Consider the following 25471-nt stretch of genomic DNA (forward strand, 5'->3'; position numbering starts at 1 on the left):
GTCAAAAGCCATTTAAAGCCGTAGATGAGGGTTAGGGTTTTAGAACTGAGGCCTTTATGGTTTTGGAGAAAGACAGCAAGCTGCACCCCGGGCTTGTGCTGTGACCACAGCGGGGTGTGGAGGCCTCCTTGCTGCCCCTCTGCAGCCTGGCATGGACGATGGCTCTGGGCTGGCCGGTCACCTTCACACTGATTTTATAGCCACATCTCCTGGGTTAGCATTCCAGGTTTGCCATTTTCTAGCTGTATAACTTTAGGTTCATTTTAAATCTTGAGTTTCCTCATTTATAAAACAGCAGTAATTTCACATACCTCACCACCGTCATGGGGTTATTACAGCGACTGGACGGCACATCTAAGTGTACAGTCCGTGGTTTAAAAAACACCATTCAGTACAGTGTCCCGGGATGGCCTCAGGACTTCCCTGCAGGTAGTGGTGTCCCCTCCCTAACACCAGGGCTGTTCCCCGTCGCCCTGAGTGGGGCCAGGCTGGAGGCACCTTGCAGGCGCCGGAGCCTGCAGAGCTCACCTTCTGGCCGGCACGTCCCGTGGCTGCAGGGAGCACCCAGCCCAGGGGTGGACAGCTGGGTAGGACAGAGACAGGGAAGGGCAGAGAGTGAAGGACGGTGGACAGATGCCTGTTCTCCTCCTCAGGGAGGGAGTCCGTTCCACTTAGGATTTCTCAGACACTTAGAGAAGGGTTTAGCATCGGTGGAGTTTCACTGCTATGTTCTAGTCAAACTGACTGTAGCAACACCACAACACCATAGTCGCCTTTCACACGTAAAAGTGTTGTGTAACAGTTCCTATGATATAGTTCCGCTCCTCAATATGCAGATGGTGGTCAGCATTCAATATCTGATGTGAAACTATGTAACATTAAATTTACATGACCAGTTGATTCATTATTTTCATTAATTTGGACTCACCTAACTCAAAATGTGTTTATAATTTAGATGCCATAAAAGTGGCTCATGTTAATTTGTAGTTATTTAAAATTTTATTTGTATGGCATATCTATTCTTAGGACAGCTTAAAAACACAAGCAGAAAACCAAAGCTTCAAAAATGCTTTCATGAGATATTTAATTTTTAAATGAGATGCAGTAGTTTTTTAAAAAGTTTTCGGTTCTAAAATTTAATGATTGAGGTACACACTAAGATAAATTGTTATGATATTTCAAAATTCATTTTATTTAACTTAGTAATTATCTTGATTGTGTATGTACCAAATTGTATGTGTCACTGTTATATGATTATACTGGTATTCCTACTTTATTCCTACACATGAGCATAAAAGAAACTGCCAATTCAGAGAGCTGTTTCAGTGCATTTTATATAAAATTATATTTGTTCGTATAGTCATATGCTGTCTTTTAAAACATTTGATAACCACTGCTTTGAGACAGTCTCTCTCTCTCCCTCTGTCTCCTGTTATCCCCTCCACAGAGGTGATGGATTTGCCCTGCTTTAGCTCTGTCAATATAATCCAGAGTATATTTTGAAGAACATTTTCATTCAAGATATTCTACGAAAAAGGATGCCACGCTTAAGTACCTCTAGGGCACACTCTGTGCTGTCCCCCCTCAGAGTGTAGTAAGGGATTGGAGAGTTTTGCAGTAAAGAAAACTGTTTCACTTTGGTTAGCCCTGAATTCTCAAAACTCAAGTGACCCAAGTCCTTTTTTCATGTAACACCTTTTAAAATCCTAAACTTAAACAATGTTGTTCTGTACTTTGCCTTCTCAAGTCATATGACCAACAAGCCTGATATCGTTCATTTTTGTGTTTGTGTTCATAAATCATTCAATAAATAATTTTTCCTCAAAATTATTAAGATTGAGCTGAATAAAACTAAGTGGCATATAAAAGGCTTGAACTTGAGGCCCTGACTGTAATAGTGTCCCCCTTTATCTACGGGGGACACCTTCCAAGACCCCCAGTGGATGCCTGAAACCGAGGATAGTACTGAACCCTATGTATACTGTGTTTTTCTATACATACATACCTATGATAAAATTTAATTTATAAATTAGGCACAGTAAGAGATTAACAACAATAACTAATAATAAAACAGTTATAATAATACACTGTAATAAAAGTTACCGTAAATCTTAGTGACCTCAGCATATGATTTTTTTTCTTTGTTTATTAAGTTGAGAACTTTCACCTTTTCACTTAAAAGAAGCACCTTACAGCTTCTCTTTGGCATATTTGAATTGCCAGCATCACTACTCTTGTGCTAGGGGGCCATTGTTAAGTAAAATAAGGGTGACTTGAACACCAGCCCTGCGATACTGAGACAGTCGATCTGATAACTGAGACGGCTACTGAGTGACTCATGGGCGGGCAGCAGACACAGTGTGGATGCACTGGACAGAGGGGTGATTCACCTCCCAGTGGGACAGAGCAGGACAGTGCGAGATTTCATCACACTACTCAGAATGGTGTGCAATTGAAAACTTATGAATTTTTTATTTCTGGAATTTGCCATTTAATATTTTGGGACCACGGTTGACTGCGGGTAACAGAAACCCTGGGAAGTGAACCTCAGATAAGGGAGGACTACTGTACCAAATTTAGTCAAACAAAATATTTCAGTCCTTGATTCTCGCCTTACTATTTTGTATCAAAGAATCAAAGTTAAAAATTATTTCAATTGACCCTTCAAACTCATGTCTCCTCATCTTGATCTACTCTCCCACAAAGAGGGCTTTAAAAGCTTGCTTGTGATACGTTTTTATGCCTCGGTAACCCAACCTTAGGCATGGTGTGTTGTTCAGGCTGGGGCCGTTGAGGAAGGGACCCCTACCTAGCACCTGCCTCCCTTCAGTCCCAGCCTGGCTGACTGTTTTCAGGAACCCTCCTTGGTGTCAGCCTGGGTTAGCTGCTCTCATCTCCCTGGCAGGTACTGTGGCTGCCTTGTTGACTGTTATATCCTCAAATATTTGTTAAACCAGTAAATGCATTTGGCACCAAATTGAATGCATCTTCTTTTTATCAATGTCGTTGACAAGAAAAGATAGTTAGAATCTCAATAGGATGTATTGAACCTTTGCTAGATGCTCTTTTGAACACTTGTACACTCTTTTGGATGAAGTTTGAGCTTCAGTTTCATACTGGAATTCCTTTTTAAAAGAGTGTAGAGGGATCACAAACCTGGGGAATACTGGAAAAATGAAAGTGCAGAATGCTCGTGACAGAAATGTGTCTCCAAAGCCGTTAAAAAAACAAAAAGTACTTTTCAATCTTAAATGACTATTTTTAAAAACCATTTAAATCATAGTTTATTGTGTTTTAAGCTTGTATTTGTTGTTACTTGGGGCTTCGTTGGCCTGCCGCTTTTCCACCACAATCTTAGTTTCTCTGAGAGCACAGGTGCCTCTCTTTAGCTTAATTTGTGGGGAGGGACATGTCTCCCAGAAGTACCATGTTACTCTTACCCAGTGTGTAGTATCTTTTCTCTATTATGAAGTAGTAGTTTGATTTTAGACTTGCTTGTATCACTCAGTAAATAAAATGTTTGCCCATAAATGTCTTATATTACAGAATGTTGTTAGTTTGCAGAGATTATACATGTTGGAAACGTTGCACACTGTTCCTGTTACACTGCTCACTCACGTTCCTTGACATTGCTGGCAGGTTGAGGCTTCAGTAATATAATTAAGGCAAAATGTGATTAAATAAGATCACTTTTTAAGCCAGAAAATACTGATGAATGTGGAGGGAAGGCCTACTTGAAATAGATGAAAAGTTTCTTTTTACATACTTTTCATTTTCTTCTGATGAATGCTCCTGAGCCTTTTGGGTTGCATTTGCTTAAAGATAACAGAGGAAATGCCCTCACTTCCCCCACCCCAGCTCTCCTTTAGTTAAATTTGCATCCTGTCTATTCTTCTGTTTTATATAAGATAACTTGTTTGTGTGTTTAATTTATATGTTATGAACAATGGAGTTAAGGATAAAAACAATTTTCTTTACTTTGTGGTAATTTTTTTAACAAGAAACACACATTGAATCATTTTTATTTATAGTTTAAATATCAGTCATTCTGTTGTAGTTCCAAAAGCCCATGGCACAGTCCTTATATACTCTATAATATGCCAGAAGGCATATGGAATTATGGTAGAAAGTGATGTCAAGCAGAAAGTCCTATAAGGTGTATTTAAAAATACCTTTGGTGTCTAACCTGCTCCACGTTTGCTGTAATAAATGAGAGGTTTTAGGAATGCCCTATATGGTAATATCAGATGTTAATGGCATTGATTACCTGCCAGGCAGTGGGAGTTGATGGGAAAATATCCGCTGTAAAATTAAATAGCATTAGAGAAGACTGTACCACGCATGGGGGCGGGGGGGGGGGGCACGGCGGGGCCTGGAGACTTTGTCAGGGTATTACTGTGAGCTCCAGGTTTTTTCCCCCACATGATTAAGGCAGGCCATCTGTTCTTTGTTAAATGTTTACAAAAACAGCTTTTCTCTAAAAGATTTAAGGACGTGTGGGTCTGGTAAACACTATAATATTTCTGAGCACCTTTTTCACCCTATTTCAAATAGTATCAAAACATAATTCTGCTGTGTATCAAACAGGATTAATATCTTTTTTGTATTTAATCTTTACTTTTTTTCTTCTTATGGAAGATTAAATTTTTAAGGGATAGTAATTTATGGCTTCATTTATTACTGAAAGGAGATCTAAAGTGATTTGTATGCTACAGTGTGTAGATAAATTTTCGGTCTTTTTGTGTTATGTGTTATATGCTTTTCCTAATTCATAAACGTGTGCCAGGTATCTTGCATTAGGAGCTGGCACTTGGTGATTGGAGTTAATACTGGGCAGATTAAAGGAAGGTACATGTACCTGGAATCGGTTCACCATTCTAAGCTTTAAGCATTGTTTACTGCTAGACTTTTTCCTTCCTCTTCCAGGAAATCCTTTTTCTTTCATTTTCTGAAAAATAGCTTGTCCCAAATAAGTTTGATATCTGTGTCTGTCCCTTACAAAAAGATACGTTTTTTTCCTTTGCACTTACATTAGGAAATAACATGTAACAATTAACTTGACTTCAGCAACTTAGATATAATAAAAGAGTTAAATCAGATCCTGTTAATTCTCAGGTAATGATAATTTGGACAGCGCCTTAGTTGACATTTATTAAGAGCATTTGTGACGGAAAAATAGAGCGCGAGTGCATAACTTTTTCCAGGGTTTGGTCAGCTGTGTTGTCCCTGTATGGAAACCTGCTCCTGAACACAAACTTCCCTGTGTTCTTCCTCAAACTTCTGCCCTTGCTTCTCTCTATTCCTGTGTCTCCTTACTCTGTTTCAGGTTCATTCTCTCTCAGCCATGACTAAGAAAGGCCAATATGTATTTTAAGATTTCTTAGTACCATAGGATTTTGAAAGAGACTTTGGAAATCATGTAACCAAACCCTTCATTTTGCAAATGAAGAAAATGAACCCTAGATGAGTGAAATGATTTTCCCCAGATAATATAGTTAATGGCAGGGCCTGGACGAGAATTTTTGTCTCTTACCTTGTAGTTCTGGGCTCTTTCTTGTATTTATACTAGTGCAGATGGAGAATTGAATGTAGGTTTCTTTAGTAGCCATGGTAGGTTTTAGTGGCAACAGTAAAACCAGTTTCTTTACAGACAGTGATTTTTTGAACACTTTGGAAATCAAATGAAACCTGTGGAGCCTTTCCTAGCAGGATGCCCGTGTGTGAGATTTCAGGAGATGGGCAGACTCAGAAGAGGACTGGATTTAGGACGCCCAGATTCAGATCTCAGCTCCATTACCTCCTGTGTGGCCACACAACTGCCTCACACTTGACTTTCTTTTTGAAAGATGGGGGCAGGTTATCACCCGTCTGTGGTGAGAGTCAGGTGAACCAATCCTGGGAGCATCTAGCTCAGTACATGGCGTGAAGTAGGTGCTCAGTCAATGTTGGCTGTACTGGAATGTAATTTATAGCACTTTGTGATGGTGACCCAAGACTTCTGGGTTACTCTTGAGTCCTCTGCAGACCTGGGCCTGGGCTCTCCTGCCTGCTCCGCTTTTGGAGGTGGTGTGGTGAGGGGTGTGGGCTCTGCAGTCATCAACTTGGATGTGGGTCCCGGTTCTGTCACTCACTGTCTGTAGCTCCTTGGGCACCGTACTGCATCTTAGAGTGTCTGTGTTCATACCTAGCTCTTAGGGCTGGAGTGGGGATTGAATGGTGTCAGGGGTGTAAAAAGCTTAGCACATGCCTAGCACACAGTAAGATGGTTCAGTGAACACTAGCAGCTGTTATTGTTGTTGCTATTTATATTATACTTATTGTTAAGTGTCTGGAGAAGCATATGAAAAAGGCAGAAAATGATTGACGTTTACAGATATAACATTTTCAAGTATTTTGTTGATGTGTAAAGGCTCCTTAGATGTCATAATTGACAGTGGAGATGATACGCCACCCCTGCCCTGGTTTGGATCATGAGTTGTGAGGCTGAGTCACTGACTTAGTCATTCAACATCGCATCCCAGTTGGTGGTATTCTCTACTGGGTATAGCCCTAGTGAATGTCAAAAATCTCCTGCAAGGCATGTCAAATTGACTATTTGGTTTCTCTCTTCCTCAGTGAAATTTGGAAATGTGTGGGTTTAGTAACATAAGAAAAACACTATATGCGTTTCATATTAGTACAAGAAATTTAACCAATCCAAAGTCATTAAGTTTGGTATGTGCTTTTAATTTGGCACTTTGATATCATTTAAATCTGAAATGGCCTATATTGAGTAAGATTTATGTATATACACTTTGATTTCAAACTTTCACAGTACCTGAATCTTATAATGCGCAGTACTTGTTCTTTTTAAAAGTACCTTAATTATGTATCTTTAGTTTGAGTTCCTCTTCCCACATGGGGAAAAGAATTCCACTTAAATTCATTCTTTGTGGTTTAGCTTTTCTCTTGTTTTGTCATTCACTATTTCCTACATAGGCTGCTAAGAAGATGGACAGTCTCTTCAGCTCAATGAGATTTTTTTTTTTCTTGAATGGAAGTTTGTACTGTATTACTAAGTTGCCCTTTTAAACTCTGTTTATTTAAAAGCTTTCTTGTTAAAGAAATATATTTTTTGGATGAGAGAAGATGATAGATTTTACAACTGTATAGTTGGTAAAATATTTGCTACCTTGAGTATAGAGTAAGTTTTAGAAACATCAGCCACTAACTTTCAGTTCCTTTCTTCACTACGAAGAATGATAAACTAATTTCAATTCCTATTTGTGTCTCTCAGCATTCTCCATCGGAGCCCTTTCTAGAGAAACCAGTGCCGGATATGACTCAGGTTAGTGGACCGAATGCTCAGCTAGTGAAGAGTGATGATTACCTGCCGTCAGTAGAGCAGCAGCCACAGCAGAAGAAGAAGAAAAAGAAAAACAACCACATTGTTGCAGAGGATCCCAGTAAAAGTTTTGGTAAAGATGACTTCCCTGATGGGGTTGATAACCAAGAACTTAATAGGAACTCACTAGATGGGTCCCAGGAAGAGAAAAAGAAAAAGAAAAGGCCGAAGGCAAAAAAAGATCCGAAGGAACCGAAAGAACCCAAGGAGAAGAAAGAGCCCAAGGAACCCAAGACCCCAAAAGCCCCCAAGATTCCCAAAGAGCCAAAGGAAAAGAAAGCAAAAACTGCCACGCCAAAACCGAAATCCAGCAAAAAGTCAAGGTAGGCTGTGGGCAGAAACAGCTGCCAGCAAACCCGGTACAGAAGTGAGCACCACCCAGTTACAACCCATGAAGTGGGGGCGGGGGAGTGCTTTGATTTTTGTCCTCATTGTTGGGCTTCTTTCTCTAATATCCAAACTAAAAAGTTAAGGTTTTTATGCATTTTGAAATTTAGGACTCAGTTATTATGAACCATTGATTTGGATGGCAGATTTTAGAAACTTTACTGGGTAAAAATTATTTATTATTTTAAACTTCTTTGTTGTATTTTTGTGAAAATTTGTCATTTAACAAATAGAACCAAGTTACCAGCATAATTATTTGTAAGCATAGACCAGCAACCTCATTTTCAGTGACAATACAAAACTGGGGAAGAAGGATTATAGAAGCAAGACAGGTGACTATATTTCACTAAGCTTTTCAGCCCTGCTTCTCAGAAGTTGAAACAGGAGAATTAGTTCTCTCCACTTGGCGGAGTAAGCCTTCCAGGGGCAGGGTTGAAATGCCAGCGGGCTACGTGGGAGAAATTAAGTAGCAGCTCTCCGTTAGAGATGCATGCAAGAATAGCGTGAATGTTAGATTCTAGGAAATAGTCTCCTCCACTCCATACTTCCCCTCCGTACTTCCCCCACCAACTCTCTGACTCCCCAGAAGGCGTGTTTACTCAGTAAGAAAAACTGAGAGGAGAAGACATTGAAGACTAATTTTTTTCATTTGTACTGAACATTTCTTACAACTGTTCTGAACCAGTTCCAAACATCTGAATCTATTTTTCAGAATATGGCTCATGTTAGAAAATATAGTTTCCAGATGGAAGTATGGTGATACTTGGTTAATCTGAACCTGTTTGCAAACTCCATTAGAAAACATGTTCCACCTCCTACCCTCATGTGCATATGCACATGTGTGTGTGCATGCATGCACGCTCAGTTCTGCAATCGACATGCTGAGTGTGAACTATTTGAGCTTGCTGGCCTGTAACCCTTTTGCTTGTAGGCTTTTCTGTGTGTGTGTGTGCAGGTACATAAGGAGAGGACATGATTTCTGTGACCAGAAAGATGCTGCTGCAGAGCGAAAGGACAAACTTGGATTTTCAACTTTCTGCTAAAAATATCTAAACAACCCCAAGCACATTATTCTGTAGTGTTTTGCAAGTTTGAATCATGGTCATTTAAAAATTTTTTACCATCAGTACTTTTTTTGATGCCAAAATAACTGAATTGTATTCAAACTCAGTCTTACAGGTAACTTCATATTTGCATTTACTTATGAACGTTCTTTGACACCTTCGTATGTGGTCTCTTAATTGAAAATCATTATTTTTTTGTCATTGTAAAACTCTTTTAAACCCACAATCCATTATAAATTCTGTTTTCATCTATTTAAAAGTTATTTTATTAAGTGCTTACTATTTGTAGATGCTGTGTTAGGGATGTGAGCAAGGAGGACATGGTTAGAATTTGTCTGACTTATGAGGGGTTCTTAAAATATGTAATTGCCTAAATCTAAGTATTGTGCTAAATCTAAGTATTTTGGTAGGAGGAAGTGTGCTCATTTCTCCCAAGGAGAAAGAAATCAAAACAAAATTTAAAAAGAATGTATTCTTTTTTTTTTTTAAACTTAAAATGTAAGAGTCTCTGTTCTGAAAAAGCGTTCTAGAGCTCAGGAAATACATCACCAAGACTAATTTTAGCCTCAAGATATATCTGTCTTCAGCTTCTATCTTAATTTTTTGAATCTATCACCTAATGATAAAAATTGATAAAAAAGAAAAAAAAACACTGTATCTGGGATCTTGTCATGAATTTCCAACTGTCTTCTTTTAAGTTCTGAGTCTACATCAGACTGGCCCTATCTTTAAAAATGTACTTGGGCATACCCTACCTCCTGTAGAATATATTGGGCACAGATATTAAAATGCTATATTTAACAATGAAACTTGCTAAAATTTCCTTGACAACCATAAGCAATAAACCGTAAACTGTTAGGAACTTGGGACATCAGATCCAGCCAGTCCTGGGCACCCTGTGCCTTCTTGGTACAGATGCAGATCCTGTGTTTATCCACTAGAGAAACCTTCAGTGCAAGCCTTGTCTGCGCGCTTTCAGCTGCCCACGCTGATGTCTGAATCTTCTCTGCAGAGTGACCGTTTGGCATTGCTGAATCTGAGTAATGTCTTCACGCTAGAGTCACATGGTTTTTGGTAGGAGGAAGGCATGTGATTATTTTCTCCCAAAAAGAAAGTTCAGTACTTTTTTTCCCCTTTGTTGCTTTTGATTAATAGTCTCAGTTGATGCCTCCTATAGGTGATAGTTGTTTGTCCACAAGTAGTGTGAAAATAATTGAATGAAACACTTGTGTTGACTATGGAGATGGCGAGTGAAAAGGGAGCTGATGTACTGTGGCCTGGAGACTCAGGAGGCCACGGTGAGGGGCATCGGGAGTGTCTGTGGCACCTGTTGGCCCTCGTCACTTGTCCACTTGTAGGGCCCCTTGCTGATTTATGATGAAGTGCGGTGAGGACCTTCCTGAGCGGCTTTCCTGTCGTTGGTGGTCAGACGGGGATGGCTGTCCAAGAATACGGTAATTGAATAGAGATTTTAAGTAAATTAACAAACCAGTCCATTATTTTGTTGGGCCACAGTGTTTCTGTTGGTTGAGTGTGTTGAGCTGTGGTCTTGTTGTTCTGCTAAGTCTAGAAAGGAAATATCAGCCGCGAAGCAAGGATAATTAGAATGCATACAACTACATGTAAATTCTGAATAGCATTGCAGAATAATTATGTAAATTGAATATGCAATGATGAAAGTAATAGGGGGTTTGGGTTATGTTAGTACTGGAGTTGAATTGCCATAGCAGTTTGCTTTTAAGCACTGGAATACAGCAGTGGCAATTTTGTTTTGCAAAATGTTATGTGATACCAGTTATTTCCATCCTTGAATAAGTTAACTTGATGAATTTGTTTATACAGAAAATAATTTTCCCACAGAGGGCTGAAATAGAGGGAATAAACAGAAATGAAATAAAAAATTTAGTGTAGCACTACACACATCTTTCCTGTTCAGCATCATCGTTGGTGAGGTTCTGCAAACAAACGTGCTGTCCTTTGAGCGGGTGGTGATGGAAGTGACCCACTGGTGGTCTGGCTTGCTCTGCATTGTGTCTGTGGCAGGGAGAGCGCTTGTTCTGCGTCATTCACACACTCAGTGATAAAGGGCATGAGAAGGGGTGCCTGTCGTCAGTGGAGCCAGTTTTCCTTGTGTGCCTTTGTGGTGTCCTTCTCACTATCTGTCATCCCACCTTCTTCCATAAAATGGCTGAGACTTGAGTTTGTGGCCGTTCCCAGCAATTGGCCCTTTTGGCAACCAAAATACAATTACATTTGTCTTGCCCGTGCAGGAGAACCTAAAAGAATCTGCCCAGAAGCTGTTATATAGAAAGGTTGTGAAACAGAAAAAAGTGTTCAGCATTTCAGAAAAAGACGTTTAAAATCTTGATGAGGAAAATGGGCCACCTTCCGCTTTTTTTATTCGAACTGCATCTTTTTTTCCCCCTCTTTCCCTGTTATGTTAAATATATATTTTTCTACTTGTTTTTCTTGCGCTCTTCCTAAGTGTCCTTATACTTTCAAATATTGGCAGTTAATATTGAAAATAAAAGCTAAGACATTCGTGGGCTGGAGAAGATGCTGTTTTGCATATGGAAGGATTCATGGAGCTGAAAGATGAGGATTTGCATTCTCCTTGTCAGTGTGTTTTCTGTTGCGTATGCATGGGCCTTGTGAAACGAAAGAGAATTTGGAGGAAGTGCTTCCTTTGAATGGCTCTTGAAGGATTTAGTGGTCCATTTAGCTATATAAAGATTCTTTGAATGTACATGAAGAAGGGAACTTGGCCAAAGATTGTGACTTGACTACTGAAGCTTCAGTTAAATGAAGCCATGGAGACTTGCTTCTAATGCAGTTTCTAGGAACACGTCTTGTTCCTTGCTCTGTTCTCCAGCCTCGATATTAAAGTTAGTAGAAAACTAGAATGCTGCTTCTCAATTAAGAGTGAAAATATTTTATTTTAAACTGGAAAATAAACATACTGCTCTTACTTTAAAAAACATATAAGGTACCAAAAACGTGTAAAGTATACTTCTTGTGCACACACTGTCATTATCATTAATATTTATGTAGCAACTTTCTTCTGAGGAACTTAGCTTTTCAGATATTGTTTTCTCAATTATGATCTAAGAGAGCAGCAGCATTTACCCGAGAAATATTTTTATTCAGCCAGCAAGCCCAATGGTGGTGCATTTGGTGAACTAATAAATATTTTATAATGCGCTCTCATACATGTAAAACTTCTCAGTAAAGATTAGACACAAAAACAAACTATTAAACTAGTTTTGCTAATAAGTACAGAATACCTAGATAGTCAGGTATCTCCCCATCAGGTACATAGGTAGTAAATTAAATTAAACCCACAGTTCTTCTTCTTTCTATTTTCTTGTTCTTTCTTTTATCACATGCTATGATTTAGTCTTGACCCAAGACACTGGATAATTGGAAAGACTGAATTAAGTATTTTGGACACTGTGCCTGCAGAAGAGGGTGTACATTTCTTTAACGTGTGGTCACAAAATGGACTTTTGAGCCTTTTCAGTGTTGGAGAGGAGCAGGGAAGAAAAAGTGTCCGTGAACATCGTGTGTCTTTACCCAGTGGCCTGCCCTGTCCAGTCTCTGGTTCATTAAACTGAAGCTCTGGGTCAGGGATAGGACCACGTGCCCCCTTTCGTGCTGGTCTCAAAGGTTATCTTCTCTTTGACAAAGGGGCCATGGGGTCTTTTTAATCCCAAATCCTTCTTTCCTTCAGGATAACCACCTCAGAGTCTTTCCATTGCCAGTGCAGGCCGCACTGTGAGCCTTCCTCCATCTGATTTATCTTAAATCAGCTGAATGAGCAATGGGGGGAGTCATCAGTAACTTTTTAGTACAGACCCTGATATCTTTGACAGCGTGTGGTTCCGTTTATACTCATTGGGGAAGAGAATGCCTAATAACATTGACCCTTAAAAACAAGTTCTGCTAACTCGTGCTCTGTGCTAGATGCAGGAATGGACCACACTGGGCCTGCTGGAAATTTGTTTCTGCCTGTCCAGTGAGCTGTAGTGGACTTCAAAGCAGTGGCTCGCTGCCACTTTGGTTTGTGTGGGAGAGGGTGATGTAGATCCCACTTTCAACTCTGACTGCACCCATCAATGAAAGTTGAAAGGTGACAAGGCCGTGGGCAGCAGTGGGATGTTCAAGGGGGATTTTTCTGGAGACACGTTTCTTTGAAGTCTTTCTTAAGTGGAATTTTAGGTGGAGCGTATGTTACCATAGTAGATGTGGCTGTGATGTTCGAGTTGGAAGATAAAGGGCAGAAGGAATCATAGACTGACTTTTAAAATTATTGTTAAAAATATCTATATATATGAAAATGCTTTTGAAAAGTATGAAATTCTGTACAAATGCAAAAAAAACTTGATATATAAAGATTTTTTTGCTAGTTGTCTTCTGCCTATATAAAGGCCCCTTTGAGTCACTGGATGCTTGTGCGGAGCCCCACTGTAGGAGCATCAGTCTCTGAAGTGCCAGCCCTCACTTCAGCCCCTCACATAGAACTCTATGTGGCTTAGCTTTAAAATGTTCAATAGGGAAAAAGAGCGTGTGAATTAAGAAAAAATACACTGTTCTTTTTTTTTTTTTTTCTGTGTTAGAAAGACAACACCCTTAAACTTCCATTAGAGTACTAATTTTATATGTAGCCCTGATTTCTGTAGGAATAATATAATTTCATGGGAGTTGGGCTTCTTCTGTTAGGGTGGGTGGTGATATTTTCTCCTTGTTGGTTTTACCATTTGCTCTGCCCCATTCTCCACCTACCTGTAGCACCTGATGAGTATGTGGGTGGGCAGTACATCTCGTCTCATTTGTTGTATTAGCTACCTGGCAGATCAGAGAGGGTAATGATGAATCTAGGGAGTGGGGTTCTGACTGCCAAAGTCACCCTTACTTGTGCTCCTTCCTGGGTTGTGGGAATGCTGTGCATAAATGAGTGGCATCGTAGAATTTGGCATAAGCAGTCAAATGTTTGCCCTACTGTTTGGCACTTGGGAGAATATACAATAGTAAAAGGGTGTTGAAAGGCATACTTTGTGCATCAGTTTTGCAATGTCTACTTTATTCAGTTCTTTATGTTACATGACAGTGCCAGGCAGTGCACTGTTGAGCTTCTGTGATCACAAAGCATCTGATAGCATTAGCTAACTAGGCTTCTTTTCCATCTTACTTCTGGCAGATCTTAATTCAATCCATAAAACTCAATAACCTTTATATTTTCAATAATAATTCTTGACTGAGTGATGAGTCTTTTTTTTCCTCTAGAATGTATTCAATATTAAAAATGGATTTGACTGTTTCAAGAGAGCTTTCTACTATACTCTCTCTTTCATTTTTTTAACATTCTTCTTTTAAAAATGCTCAGCACCGTAGCCCTTAGGACAGAGTTCTAATCTTATTGGAAGGCTACTCAGGGATGATCCCAATTAACAGAAGACATTCATCAGGAAAGGTTTCTGAAGCCTGAGGGATACCCCAAAAGGCCAGGCCAGCCCTGTACTCGTAAGGAGCGCTCCACGAGGAGGTTAGACACCTTGAGGCCAGTCCCAGGACTTGAACGTGGGCTCTGGAACCAGACAGCTTCTAGCTCTGGGCCTAGGACTGCAGCTTTTTGGGTTGAGCGTGTAACCTCTTTGACCTCCGTTTCCTCATCCTTGGAAAGTTTGGTTACAAAATGTAAAGGTGAGGCCTGTTGCATTTGAAATGCACATTTTATATGAAAGCGAATTAAGTTTCTGTATCTTTTTAACTTGCTTTGCTATTCCTTTCCTAAAAATGTAGTCTAGTTAATGCGTTTAGGGAATACTTGATGCTATAACAGCTACTTAGGGTAACAAGTTAGATTAAATTGTTTGTCTTAGAGGTGTTCCATCCAGTGATTTTCAGAGAACTTAAAAAAATAAGTGTATTGATAATAGATTTTCAATTTGTCATTGCAATCATACATTTGTTATTCAGAAGTAAAATAGAACCTCCCCCCCCCCAACTCTTCTTCTTTCTTTTTCTCAACTAGAAGAGTAGGGCGAAGCATCTGTGGGTGGAGTTTAGGAGTTGGGGCTGGCAAGGCTCCTGCTTGGAGTGAAGCATATAGACGCCAGGCTGGGCGACTCAGATCACCCGGAGGCTGCCTGTGCCTGGAGCAAGCGGGCATAAGGGGATCGGGCCCAGGGTCTGGCTCCTGCCCCCCATCCTGCCCAGGTGGCCTTGTGGAGAGTCTCAGGTGTTTGGGCAGTCTCCTGAGCATTCCTGGGGCCGTCGCCCCAGAGCTCTGACTGCCTTGGTGTGAAGGTATTGACCTTTGCTTTTATTATCTGTCCTGCAGAGTTTGTTTTGTCTCTGTCCTCATTAGTTTATTCTGTCACCTGCATTTTACTGCATTCTAGTTTAGCTGTTAAATAAATTTTAGTCTTAGGACTTTATTTAAAATTTTTGTTTTATGTTGTTGGGTTAATTTTACTTGATAACTTATCAGATTTTATGTTGCCCTAACTGATCCTTTTAAATTTCTAGTACTTCATCTTGTCTCTTTTTCAGTTTGCCTCTTTATCTGAATTTTCTTTTTTATTGTTTAAAAACTTAGAGGAAAATCCTGTACTCTTTAAGTTGAGAGGCTCAATGCTTTTCTCTCTACCAGCATTGGGCCCTTGACCCTAACTGTTTATTCTGTATTTTATTATGTCAGGCTAGAGCTTTTTGACTGCAATATGCGCCAAACATGTCTCTCAGTTCTCACCCATTAGGTTCAGTTGTTTATTAAAAAGCCTTTGAGAATATGAAATATGAGGATATGTTTCAATACCTTTTGCTCTTCTTCTAAAAGATTACACTGTGACATTTTGGCTTGAGTCCCTGAAAACGAATCTGTTGAATCTTTGTGACCCAAGCCTCAAGGTTGATTTTCCCCAGTGTGGTGAGAATCATCACTGACGATTCCCATCTGAAGGGTGTGTTTGGTGGAGAACTCCCTCCATTGTCCAGACATCTTCGTTAACTGTGACCATATTCTTCTCTTCAAATTTGGTTCCACCGTATGGATCCTTTTCAAACTTCCTTCTAAGAACTTAGATTCTTAGGCTGATGCTAATATTTAATATTTAATATAATATTTAACTGCCTTCTATTTTGTAGTAAATCAGGGCAACTCGCTGGCTTTCTGAAGTTCTCCCCTTTGCATAAAGCCTTGTTTAAAAAGCCTGCACTCTTTCTTGCCAAAAAGAATGTTATCTATCTGCTGTATCTTAGCTGGGATGAATTCATCCAATCCCATTTCAGTTAATATCACTCAGCCCATTGTTGTGGACTCTTACAGCCAGAAGCTGAATGTGAGTCTTTCCATAAGGGTAGATTCCTTAGAATGTTCCTCCGTATGACAGATAGTCCTCTCTGAATGCAAAGTTTGTCTTCTCCTAATACTTCTTTCTCAGAGTTCTCATCAAGATGGTGTGTGCTTTGATCACAGTGGGGACAATCGCAGAACTTTAGAGCTGGGTCTGGCAGAGGTGACCTAAGTGTCACTTAGCTATGGACCCTGAGCAGGTCTGAGTGCCCACCAGTGACCCCCTCTCATGATGAAATGTGAATGTAAGTAAAGTTGGTGGAGGGACAGTGGCCCTTCCAACCACCAGCAGCATGCCCAGAAAAATGTGCTTCTTCCCAGATGACAAGGGCTTGTCTAGCTTCAGGAGTGGGTGGCTCTGCATCTCAGTCGCACCAGCAATAATGGGAGATAAAGATCAGAAAAAGCTCTGTGAGCGGGGAGGAGAAGTAGATAGATGTGCTGGTTTGGAAAAATGACTAAGTTTCACTCTATTTGGGTAGTACTTTAGCCCAATTTTACTGAGTTTCATCATAAAGGTAGAATCTATGTGGGATTTTCTTAAACGAGTTAATGAAAAAAGCACTTTGAGTAGTGCCTAGCACTGTATATGTGCTGTATATGTGTTTGTTGTTGTCACTGTTACAGGATACTTGGAGAAAGACACACACATATGCACACAACGTTGGTTTTAATGCATTGCAGTAATGTTACCACTGAATTCTGTGTATTTTAAAGATCCCTTGTGTGGGGTACATCCTGTGGTACGTAGGTGGAGTGAGATCTTACTAATCCAGACTGTGATGGCCAGAAAATGCTTCTCTGAATGAGTGATGTCCAAGTCGAGTCTTGCAGATGAGTAGACAGGGGGAAAGTGGAGGTAGTTCTGTATGTCTGCTGTATGAAGGGTAAAGGGTTTGGGTTGTGAGAAAAGTAGAAAAATAAAGTTAATGTTGCCGGTTGCAAAAATTGCAGAGGACCCTGTATGCCAATACTGAGAATCTCAGATGTTAGTATATATGGGATTGGACCTTATGTAGAATTATCCAGTCAGATTTGCGTTTTAGCTGGTTGCTCTGGTGATGTATGGAGGGTGAGTTTGCCGGTGATGTGTTCGTGGCAGTACCATGTCGCTGAGCTAGGGAATGTGTGAGGCAGAGAGGTTCAGGAGAGGAGTAAGGGCAGATGTGATTTCTCCAGGGCCGAGGCCATTCAGAGCTAGAATTAGAAAGTGTTCCCCGCACACGCCTACTCTCTCTTATGATCCTCACTCGGAGGTCGCTGTGTGGGGCCAGCATTGGCTGAGCCCGTCAGTAGCCATCGCTGCAGCTGCTGGAGGTGCCTTGAAATTCTGATCTGTACCAAGTAGCTCAATGGCCTCATCCTCAATATTGTGTCAGTTTAAGTGCTGTTCCTTATTTAATAATGTTCTCTTCTCCCCAGCTGAAAGAGCTGCCCTCTTTGTGCATTGCAGCATTCCAAATTATAATTTGGAAGAGGAATGTCTGTATGGTGGCTGTGTTTTGGCTTTGACATTATAAAAGACTAGCTTTGAACCTTACAGATTTAAATAATGACTCTGGATATGGAATATGTGTCCTTTCTCTGGCCATTTGAGAGTGGGTAACCCTGCCTGTGGATCGTGAGGGTGATGAGGCGGTGGGGAGGCAGGTGTAATAGTCAAGGTGGGAAAGGATACCTGTCTCAACTAAAGCAATGGTCGTAGGCATGGAGAGGAGTGGCCTTTCGGATTGTCTGGTGGTTCTTTTAGCTTGTGTTGAGGACTCCTTCCATTCATGTTGACTAGATGAAGTGATCGTGATGAAGTGGGGTCCTGTCCATAAGTCTCTGCAGGTGATTCAGCCCAAGTGGGTCTGAGCCATAGCCAGAGAATATGTTTTCAGACTTCCTAGAATATGTTCCCAGCTGCCTGCCTTCCAGATGTGTGAATGTTGGCCATTCGTGCCAGATACTGCCAAGGGTTTCATCCATTATCTCATTTAGACTTCATAATGAATCTTGGAGGAAGATATAATTACTGACCTCATTTTTATAGCTGAGGAAACTGAGGCTCAGGGAAATTGACTTATCTGGGGGTCACGGACAGGTTATAAATGGCAGAGTTGGAACTTGAATAGGGTCTCTGACTCAAATCAATGCTTTTAACCACCATTCTGTATTACTCGCGTTTGTTGAAAGAAAAACTTTGACTTGGGCTTTTTTTGGGCAAAGGGGTTTTAATATAACACTTAGTTGAAAATCCGAATTAGCTTATTGCAAAATGTAGCAAAGGCAATTTAGTTTTAAATCACTTTATCGTAATGTCTTTGGGTCAACATTGAAGATTTTGTAGCTTTTCTGACTTCTTAGCATGTTTTTGGTTTGTATATTGATGTCATGAGAAGATGTTAGCATGGAAATGCTTAGCTGTCTCTGAGCAACAGGAATAGTGCAAGGTCTAATGAGGTTAGAAATCTTTCAGTAATCAGATCTGGGATGAGTGCTTGCCTTGGCTACAGGCTTTTTGTCTAAGTGTTTGGAGAGGGCCTGTGCGACTTGTAGCCATCTTAAAGGTTCCATGTCGTTCATTCTTGGGAAGGGCAGATGGAAAATCATTAGTACTTCTCTCCTTTGGCAAATTGATATTTCATCAAACTTGGGCTCTGGTGGGCTTCAGGACAGTAAGCCTTTTCCTCGTATACGGTGGCTCACACAGGGTGCAGCAACCCCACTATATTAAATTGTGTGCTTCGCTCTGGTGCAGAGAGGTCACTGTGAAAAACAGGAGCTGCCAACTTCCTTTACCTGGCAGTGGTTCAACTCTGTGACAGGCCTACCTCTGATTTAAACAAATTTGAGAAATATGTAAAGTTTTGGAAGCAGTTTTGCACTGATTTGATAAAAGAAACCACAAAACACTGCAGCGCAGGTGTTGAGAATGTTTGAAAGCTGATTGAGGGAAGCAGATGGCTTTAGTCAGTGGCATCCAGCCAAAAGAGCAGGTGCTGGTCATGTGACCGCTGGTTACCAGGGTAATCTGATTGCTCTTGGCGTGCAGATGAAAGGAAAGGGGCCCAGCGTTCAGCTGTAGTATTGTATAATTTGTGGCAGTTAGAGCGGAAATAAATGCTGGAAATGGAGCCTCATAGTAGGGGAGACTTCTGTCCATGTGTAGCGTAAACACTAGGACAGTTGGATGAGGAACTGTTGTGTGGATTTTTTTTTAATTTAAAAAATATGATTCTTTCCATGGATCTTTTGAGGACTTAAAGTTTTTAGGACACTGACTTTTTTTTTTTTTAAATAAAAAGAACTCTTTAAACCTAACTGCCGTTGGCTATAATCTTGAATTGTTGTAAGTTATTTCCTTATGTGGCTATTCACTATGCTAAAATGTTAAAACAAAATAAAAACAAGCTCTGAATATTTAAAAATAACTAGTTTAAGATTATCAAATATTTTATTTCTTCATTCTAAAAATATATTTTAGGTGTGTGATGGATACTATGTTATATTAACAAATACTTTTGAAATATTTTACATGATACATGCTTTACTTAAAAACATAAATGTCTTGGCCTCGTTTCCTTTTGTAGTAGCTGAGGCTGGAAAAACATGCTGTTTAATGCATTCTATCAGCATAGTTTTCTAGGAATTAACAAACTTCAATAAATAAACTTTTAAAGGTTTTTTTCAAATATATCTTTTCAAAATGTATTAGAATTTTAGGCTCTCTATTAGAAATAGTAAATATAATCATTACTGAAGTTGGATTACTTTACATGTTGGATAAGAAATGATAGTTGATATTAGAAAAGCTTGGGGCCGGTTTGGAAATTGGAATGGAAGGAGGCACTCAGTGTACATTCTCAAAGAAGGTCAAATGGAGGTTCTAAAGGTGATGGTAAACTTAAAAAAATCTTATCGTTAGAGTTTATTCATGTCTTTTTACTTGTGTAACATTCAAATCCTATTAACATTTGACAGAAGTATACTATGAAACATGTACTTTAATTACTGGGGTGGCTTTGCTTATATTTTGGTATTTCGGAGACCTAGCTTTTGAAAAAAAGGCTATTGTGATTACCTCAGAAAATGCCTGACACCAAAATAAAGCTTATTTTTAATTAAGAACAGAGCATAAAGTAAAATTATGTAGAATAGGAAATTTCTATATATTTTGTTATATTTTAAAAGGTTGCAAATTGGATAAAAATGTAGCTGGATGATATAAAAGAGGACACCTCGTAGTACTGGTCAAAAAAAGGACTTAAATAGGAATATTTAAAACTATCTTCAAGAGACACAAAGAAATAATCATTAAATTCTAGTTTTCCATGACAGTTCTGCACCTTAAAAACTTGACAGCAAAACTACTACTTAATCTGATTTTTCATTATGATTTGTTGAATTGGCAGGGATTTTGCATTGCCTAGATGAACAAATGTACTCTGTGTGATATTAGGAGTTTTTGCAAGCAATGTCTTTTTAATTAGGTCAGATATTTGCTAAAGGTCATCAATATGGGGTTTTGCCATAAAAACTTAATTAACTATAAATGGCCAACATGAATTGATTTATCAGTTGTCATTGATACTTTAGGGATATTAATGTGGGAAATATAAGGCATGGGGCATGTGGAAAACCTCATTAAAAAGTGAACACTAAGTGATGCACTTTGAATTCTAGTAATAAGAAACCTGATTCAGAAGCAAGTGCTTTGAAGAAAAAGGTCAACAAGGGAAAAACAGAAGGTTCTGAAAATTCAGACTTAGACAGAACGCCCCCACCATCTCCTCTTCCTGAAGAAGATGAGGACCCAGGTGTTCAGGTAATACCATTCTTCTGATCCTGAGCCTTGGTTATTTAGCACGGGTAACTTTAGCCGCATATCAAGTACACTAGACCTGCCCTGTCTTTGTTATAGAGCTGCTTTAAAGATGGCTCTATTGTTGTCTGGAACATTATATCCATCGTGACGAGAGCTGGGGGGCCAATGCGAGATTAAACTCCTGACTTTTTGGTTTTGTGATCTTTGACTCTGTGATAAATAAAACTGAGAATCTTCATTTATTTCTGTACATGTATCTTTTGATGTTTATGTGTTATGATGTTAATATATTGTTAATGTATTGGTTCATTTAAAGCTTCATTCACATTTGTAATTTTCTCCGAAGTTTCGTTGCCTGTCAGTTCTTTTATTTTGCATAACAAAAAATCAAGATGTAATCTGTAGCTTGTCTTAAGGTTTCTGACACTGATGGTCAGAGTTGAGATGTATTCACGTAATACTAAAGTTTCAATGAACAAGTCAGTAACTTTCTGGATGATAATGCTGCAGAATTTTCCAGTGTTAGATTCTCCTGACTTTGGGAGAATTTTTTAGGAATCAGTTGAGAAACTAGCCCTGAAATAAACATTAGAGATTTAGGATTCTTGTGTGTAAAACACACAGCCTTCACTGATTGGCCTGTAAGGTAAGGGATCCTTGCACATGATCACTAAAAATTATTTCCTTGTTACATTCTCTGGAAGCGTGCCAATGTGGTCCACTGGGATGGCTGGGAATGTAGCTTCTGTGAATGACATCTAGATTATCAAGGAACAGTTACCGGGGAGTCCTGCTAAAATAAGAAGTCAGCCCCTACAAGTTTGCTTGACTTTTTCTAATCTTTAGTACACACAAAGTATTTTCTACTTGCACTCCTACCAATTCTCTTAAAAGTTAGAAACAAAATATTTGCAATATACAGCTCTATTCTAAAGAATTTCAGATAGGTGTTTGTGTGTGTGTGTGTGTGTGTGTGTGTGTGTGTGTGTGTGTGTTGTTAGTAGAACTGCCTGATATCTGTAACTTCACAGAATGGCCTTACCTAAGAGGACCTGAAAGGGAGAGAAAAGAGAGAGAGAATGTGAATGAAATGTGTTTTGGTTTAGTTTGATTCTATAACTAGCATAGTGATACCTCTGGTAGTTTGGGTTAATTTTGTAATTTCCTTTTATTTTCCATGTCAGTGGAAAGATATTGGCAAGGTAAGTAGATGTCTTTTTTAATTGCTTAGGGAGTTTTATTTTTATTTTATTTTATTTTATTTTATTTTATTTATGTATGTATGTATGTATGTATGTATGTATGTATGTGAGAAAGATCAGCCCTGAGCTAACATCCATGCTAATCCTCCTCTTTTTGACTGGCTCTGAGCTAACATCTATTGCCAATCCTCCTCCTTTTTCTCGCCCCCCCAAAGCCCCAGTAGATAGTTGTATGTCATAGTCGCACATCCTTCTAGTCTCTGTATGTGGGACGCGGCCTCAGCATGGCCAGAGAAGCGGTGCATTGGTGCGCGCCCGGGATCCGAACCCGGGCCGCCAGTAGCAGAGCGTGTGCACTTAACGGCTAAGCCACGGGGCCGGCCCTCTTAGGGAGTTTTAAACTAAAGTATTTTAATGATTTTTAATTTCATTTTTATGCTCAATGGGTGTTTTTTCCTGAATCGTGTTGGTTTAATCTAGCACCTTTATGACAATAGTATTTGGATAATGTTAACAAGATTTATTCACACACGTGAAGAAAGTTCTGTTGCTCTTTCACAAATACTGCTGCTGTTTTTTAAAAGTCTAATTGTATTAATGCAGACTCAAATGGACTTGATGAAATACTAGTGTCTTTTCTTCTACATTTCAGTTATAGGACAATGCTAATCAATTCAAATGAATGTCGGTGCATCCTTTCTAATTGGCTAGTGTTTAACTGTTATGGGTTGAATAGCTAATATAAGTAACCACACAAGTAGATCTGACTTTGAAGACATGCCTTTCTCAGTGTGTCTGACACAGGAAGTGATGCTGACTGCTTGTTTATTGTGTTTCTTTCTGTAGCACATGCATGAAGGGCTTAAAGTTCTTGAGTTTTGTGCTTGACTTGTTTAAACTTTAGTAAATGCTCTGTAATTTTAACAAACTCAAAATTGTGTCATAAAACTACTGCAACAGTGAGATTGTGGAAACATTTAAATCTTCTCTTCAGTATACTTGTTTTAATTATAAGTAACTTCTAAAGCAACCTAAGTTTAACAAATTGACCTATTTTAGTGTCAATTCAAAAGTTTTGAGTTATGTTAAATGCAATGCTTATGTTTCATTTTGATTCACAAAAATCTTTCAAATAATAGTTTAACAGACTATAGAAGTATAGTATATTAAACCACAACAGAAGTATATTATGTAATAAATTATTTTATATTGTGAAATTATAAAAGGAACCTTTTTTTTAACGTGTCCTTTTTACCCCTTTCCCCTTCCCCTACCTCCCTTTCTGGTAAACACCAATCTGTTCCCTATATTTATGTGTTTGTTGTTCTAGTTGTTGTTTTGTTTTTAATCTTCCACATATGAGTGAAATCATATGATATTTAGCTTTCTCCATCTGACTTATTGTAAGAGGAACCTTGATACCCAAAATAAATGAACTTAAGATCAGTTATTATTTAGAAGGTAGAGAAGCCATATAACATTTAAGAATTTCAGAAAATTGAGTTTTAATTGTATTTTGGGATTTTTTTAGTGTTACGATGTGCCCTCGTACCCACTGCTAACTAACTCCATCACTGTTGCACAGATTTGCAACACAAAGTTGATATGAGGAGAAACTTGCATTATAAGTTATATCCACCAATACATAAATTTCTATTTTAAAAAAAATAAAAGGACCCTGATTTATTGTGCTGGAACATTTCTTTAATATCAGAGTTTAGTGTAAAGTGGATTTGTCTGCGACTCTGTCTGAGGGTATTTAGTTACTTACACTGGAAGAATAGTGTGACAGTGTGGCCTCAGCCATGGGAACCTGATGAAACGTCACAGATGTTCATCAGTAGCACTTTCCTCCTTACAGTAATGACATAAAGATGAAAATATAGTTTAATCCATTTCAGTTTAGTTAAACTGATACATCAAATGAAATATAGGTATTATGCTAAATTTCACAAAATTAAAATATTATTCCTGATAATAGCCTTTTGTATCTTAAAGAAATTGACATTCGAGAAGTGAGGGATGGTAAAGTGGGTACAAGAGCAAGAGTTATTCTAGATCAGCTTTGGGAAGAGAGAAAGGAAACTGTACAAGGTGGCCGGGTCTTGCAGCCTGATTGCTTTCTGATTTTTCTTGGGAAAGGTGGAGCTAATTAATGATGACTTTAATCCTGCTAATTGCATTTGGCGTTAATATGTGCTGTGCACTGTTTTAAATGCTTTAAATGAATTTCCTTATATGATCTTCACAGTGTACTTATGAGGTAGTTACAGTCGTTAACCCCATTCTATAGACCAGGAAACCGAGGTCCACAAAACATCTTGTCCAAGGTCACACAGTAGTAGTCTGGGCTAATTGAAACAAGCAGTCAGCTCCAGGGCCCACAAGGTCAGACTTGCCTCCAGTGATGTGGGGAAGAGTCGAGCTTGCCAGAACCTCTGCATACCCCTCTCTTTGCTTTAATACTACCTCCACTTGTGAGTGACACCCTGGTCGAGTGAAGAATTACGTTTGTTGTTATTTCCATTTCCCAGTTGAAGGTCGCATAGCTGGGAGTGGCAGAGCCATGGCCCTCCCATGCATCTGACTTCAGATTTCCCCCCATTTCCATTATATTCATTACTACTATGATGTCTTATGTGATTTACAGGGTTCAAGTTATCAGCTTTTCTTTAAGATAATTAAAAAAAATATGTACCTTATCATTCTGAGGAGTTATAAAGAGCATCAGTGATTGCTTTCCAAACTTACTTTGTTGGGTTTTTGTTTCAGAAGAGACGTTCCAGCAGGCAGGTGAAGAGAAAGCGATACACTGAAGACTTGGAGTTCAAGATTTCTGATGAGGAGGCAGATGACGCAGATGCTGCTGGGAGAGACTCCCCCTCCAACACCTCGCAGTCAGAGCAGCAGGTGAGTGTCCAGGTTTGTGTGGTTCTCGCATGCATTTTATAAGATGGGCTGGAAATTTTATAGCCGGAATCCGAAAAGTCCCGTTGAAGCACTGGACTTTGAGCCGGGAACATTCGTCTAGTGTTGGCTGACATGCTGTGGGAAATTCATCGTTTAGCAGTATCTTTTAAAAATCCCTGTTCACCGAAATTTATTTTTATACAAGGCTGTGATATGTAATTTGACACAATTTTGGAGAATTAATGGTCTATGTTGAGGAAGAGTGAGAGCTAGGATTCAAGGAGGCTGAATTTACCTCTGAGAATTCAGTGCGGTAGCTTTTGGGACTTTAATAAACTACTCAAGCTTGTCTCCTGCTGT

At 39.2% G+C, this 25471-nt stretch overlaps 1 protein-coding gene across 6 annotated transcripts in view; it reads left to right on the top strand.

Annotated features, from left to right (window-relative positions):
- CHD7 (chromodomain helicase DNA binding protein 7) overlaps positions 1 to 25471 on the top strand; it is a 180752-nt gene that overhangs the window by 92596 nt on the left and 62685 nt on the right. For all 6 annotated transcript variants that reach the window (XM_058528758.1, XM_058528759.1, XM_058528756.1 and 3 more), the window contains 3 exons: positions 7277 to 7707; positions 20858 to 20999; positions 24974 to 25111. In XM_058528758.1, coding sequence (XP_058384741.1) covers positions 7277 to 7707; positions 20858 to 20999; positions 24974 to 25111 — 711 coding nt within the window. The remainder of the gene's footprint in view (positions 1 to 7276; positions 7708 to 20857; positions 21000 to 24973; positions 25112 to 25471) is intronic.

Source organism: Diceros bicornis, chromosome 33, assembly GCF_020826845.1.
Source record: "Diceros bicornis minor isolate mBicDic1 chromosome 33, mDicBic1.mat.cur, whole genome shotgun sequence".
In the NCBI taxonomy this organism is placed as follows: domain Eukaryota; kingdom Metazoa; phylum Chordata; class Mammalia; order Perissodactyla; family Rhinocerotidae; genus Diceros; species Diceros bicornis.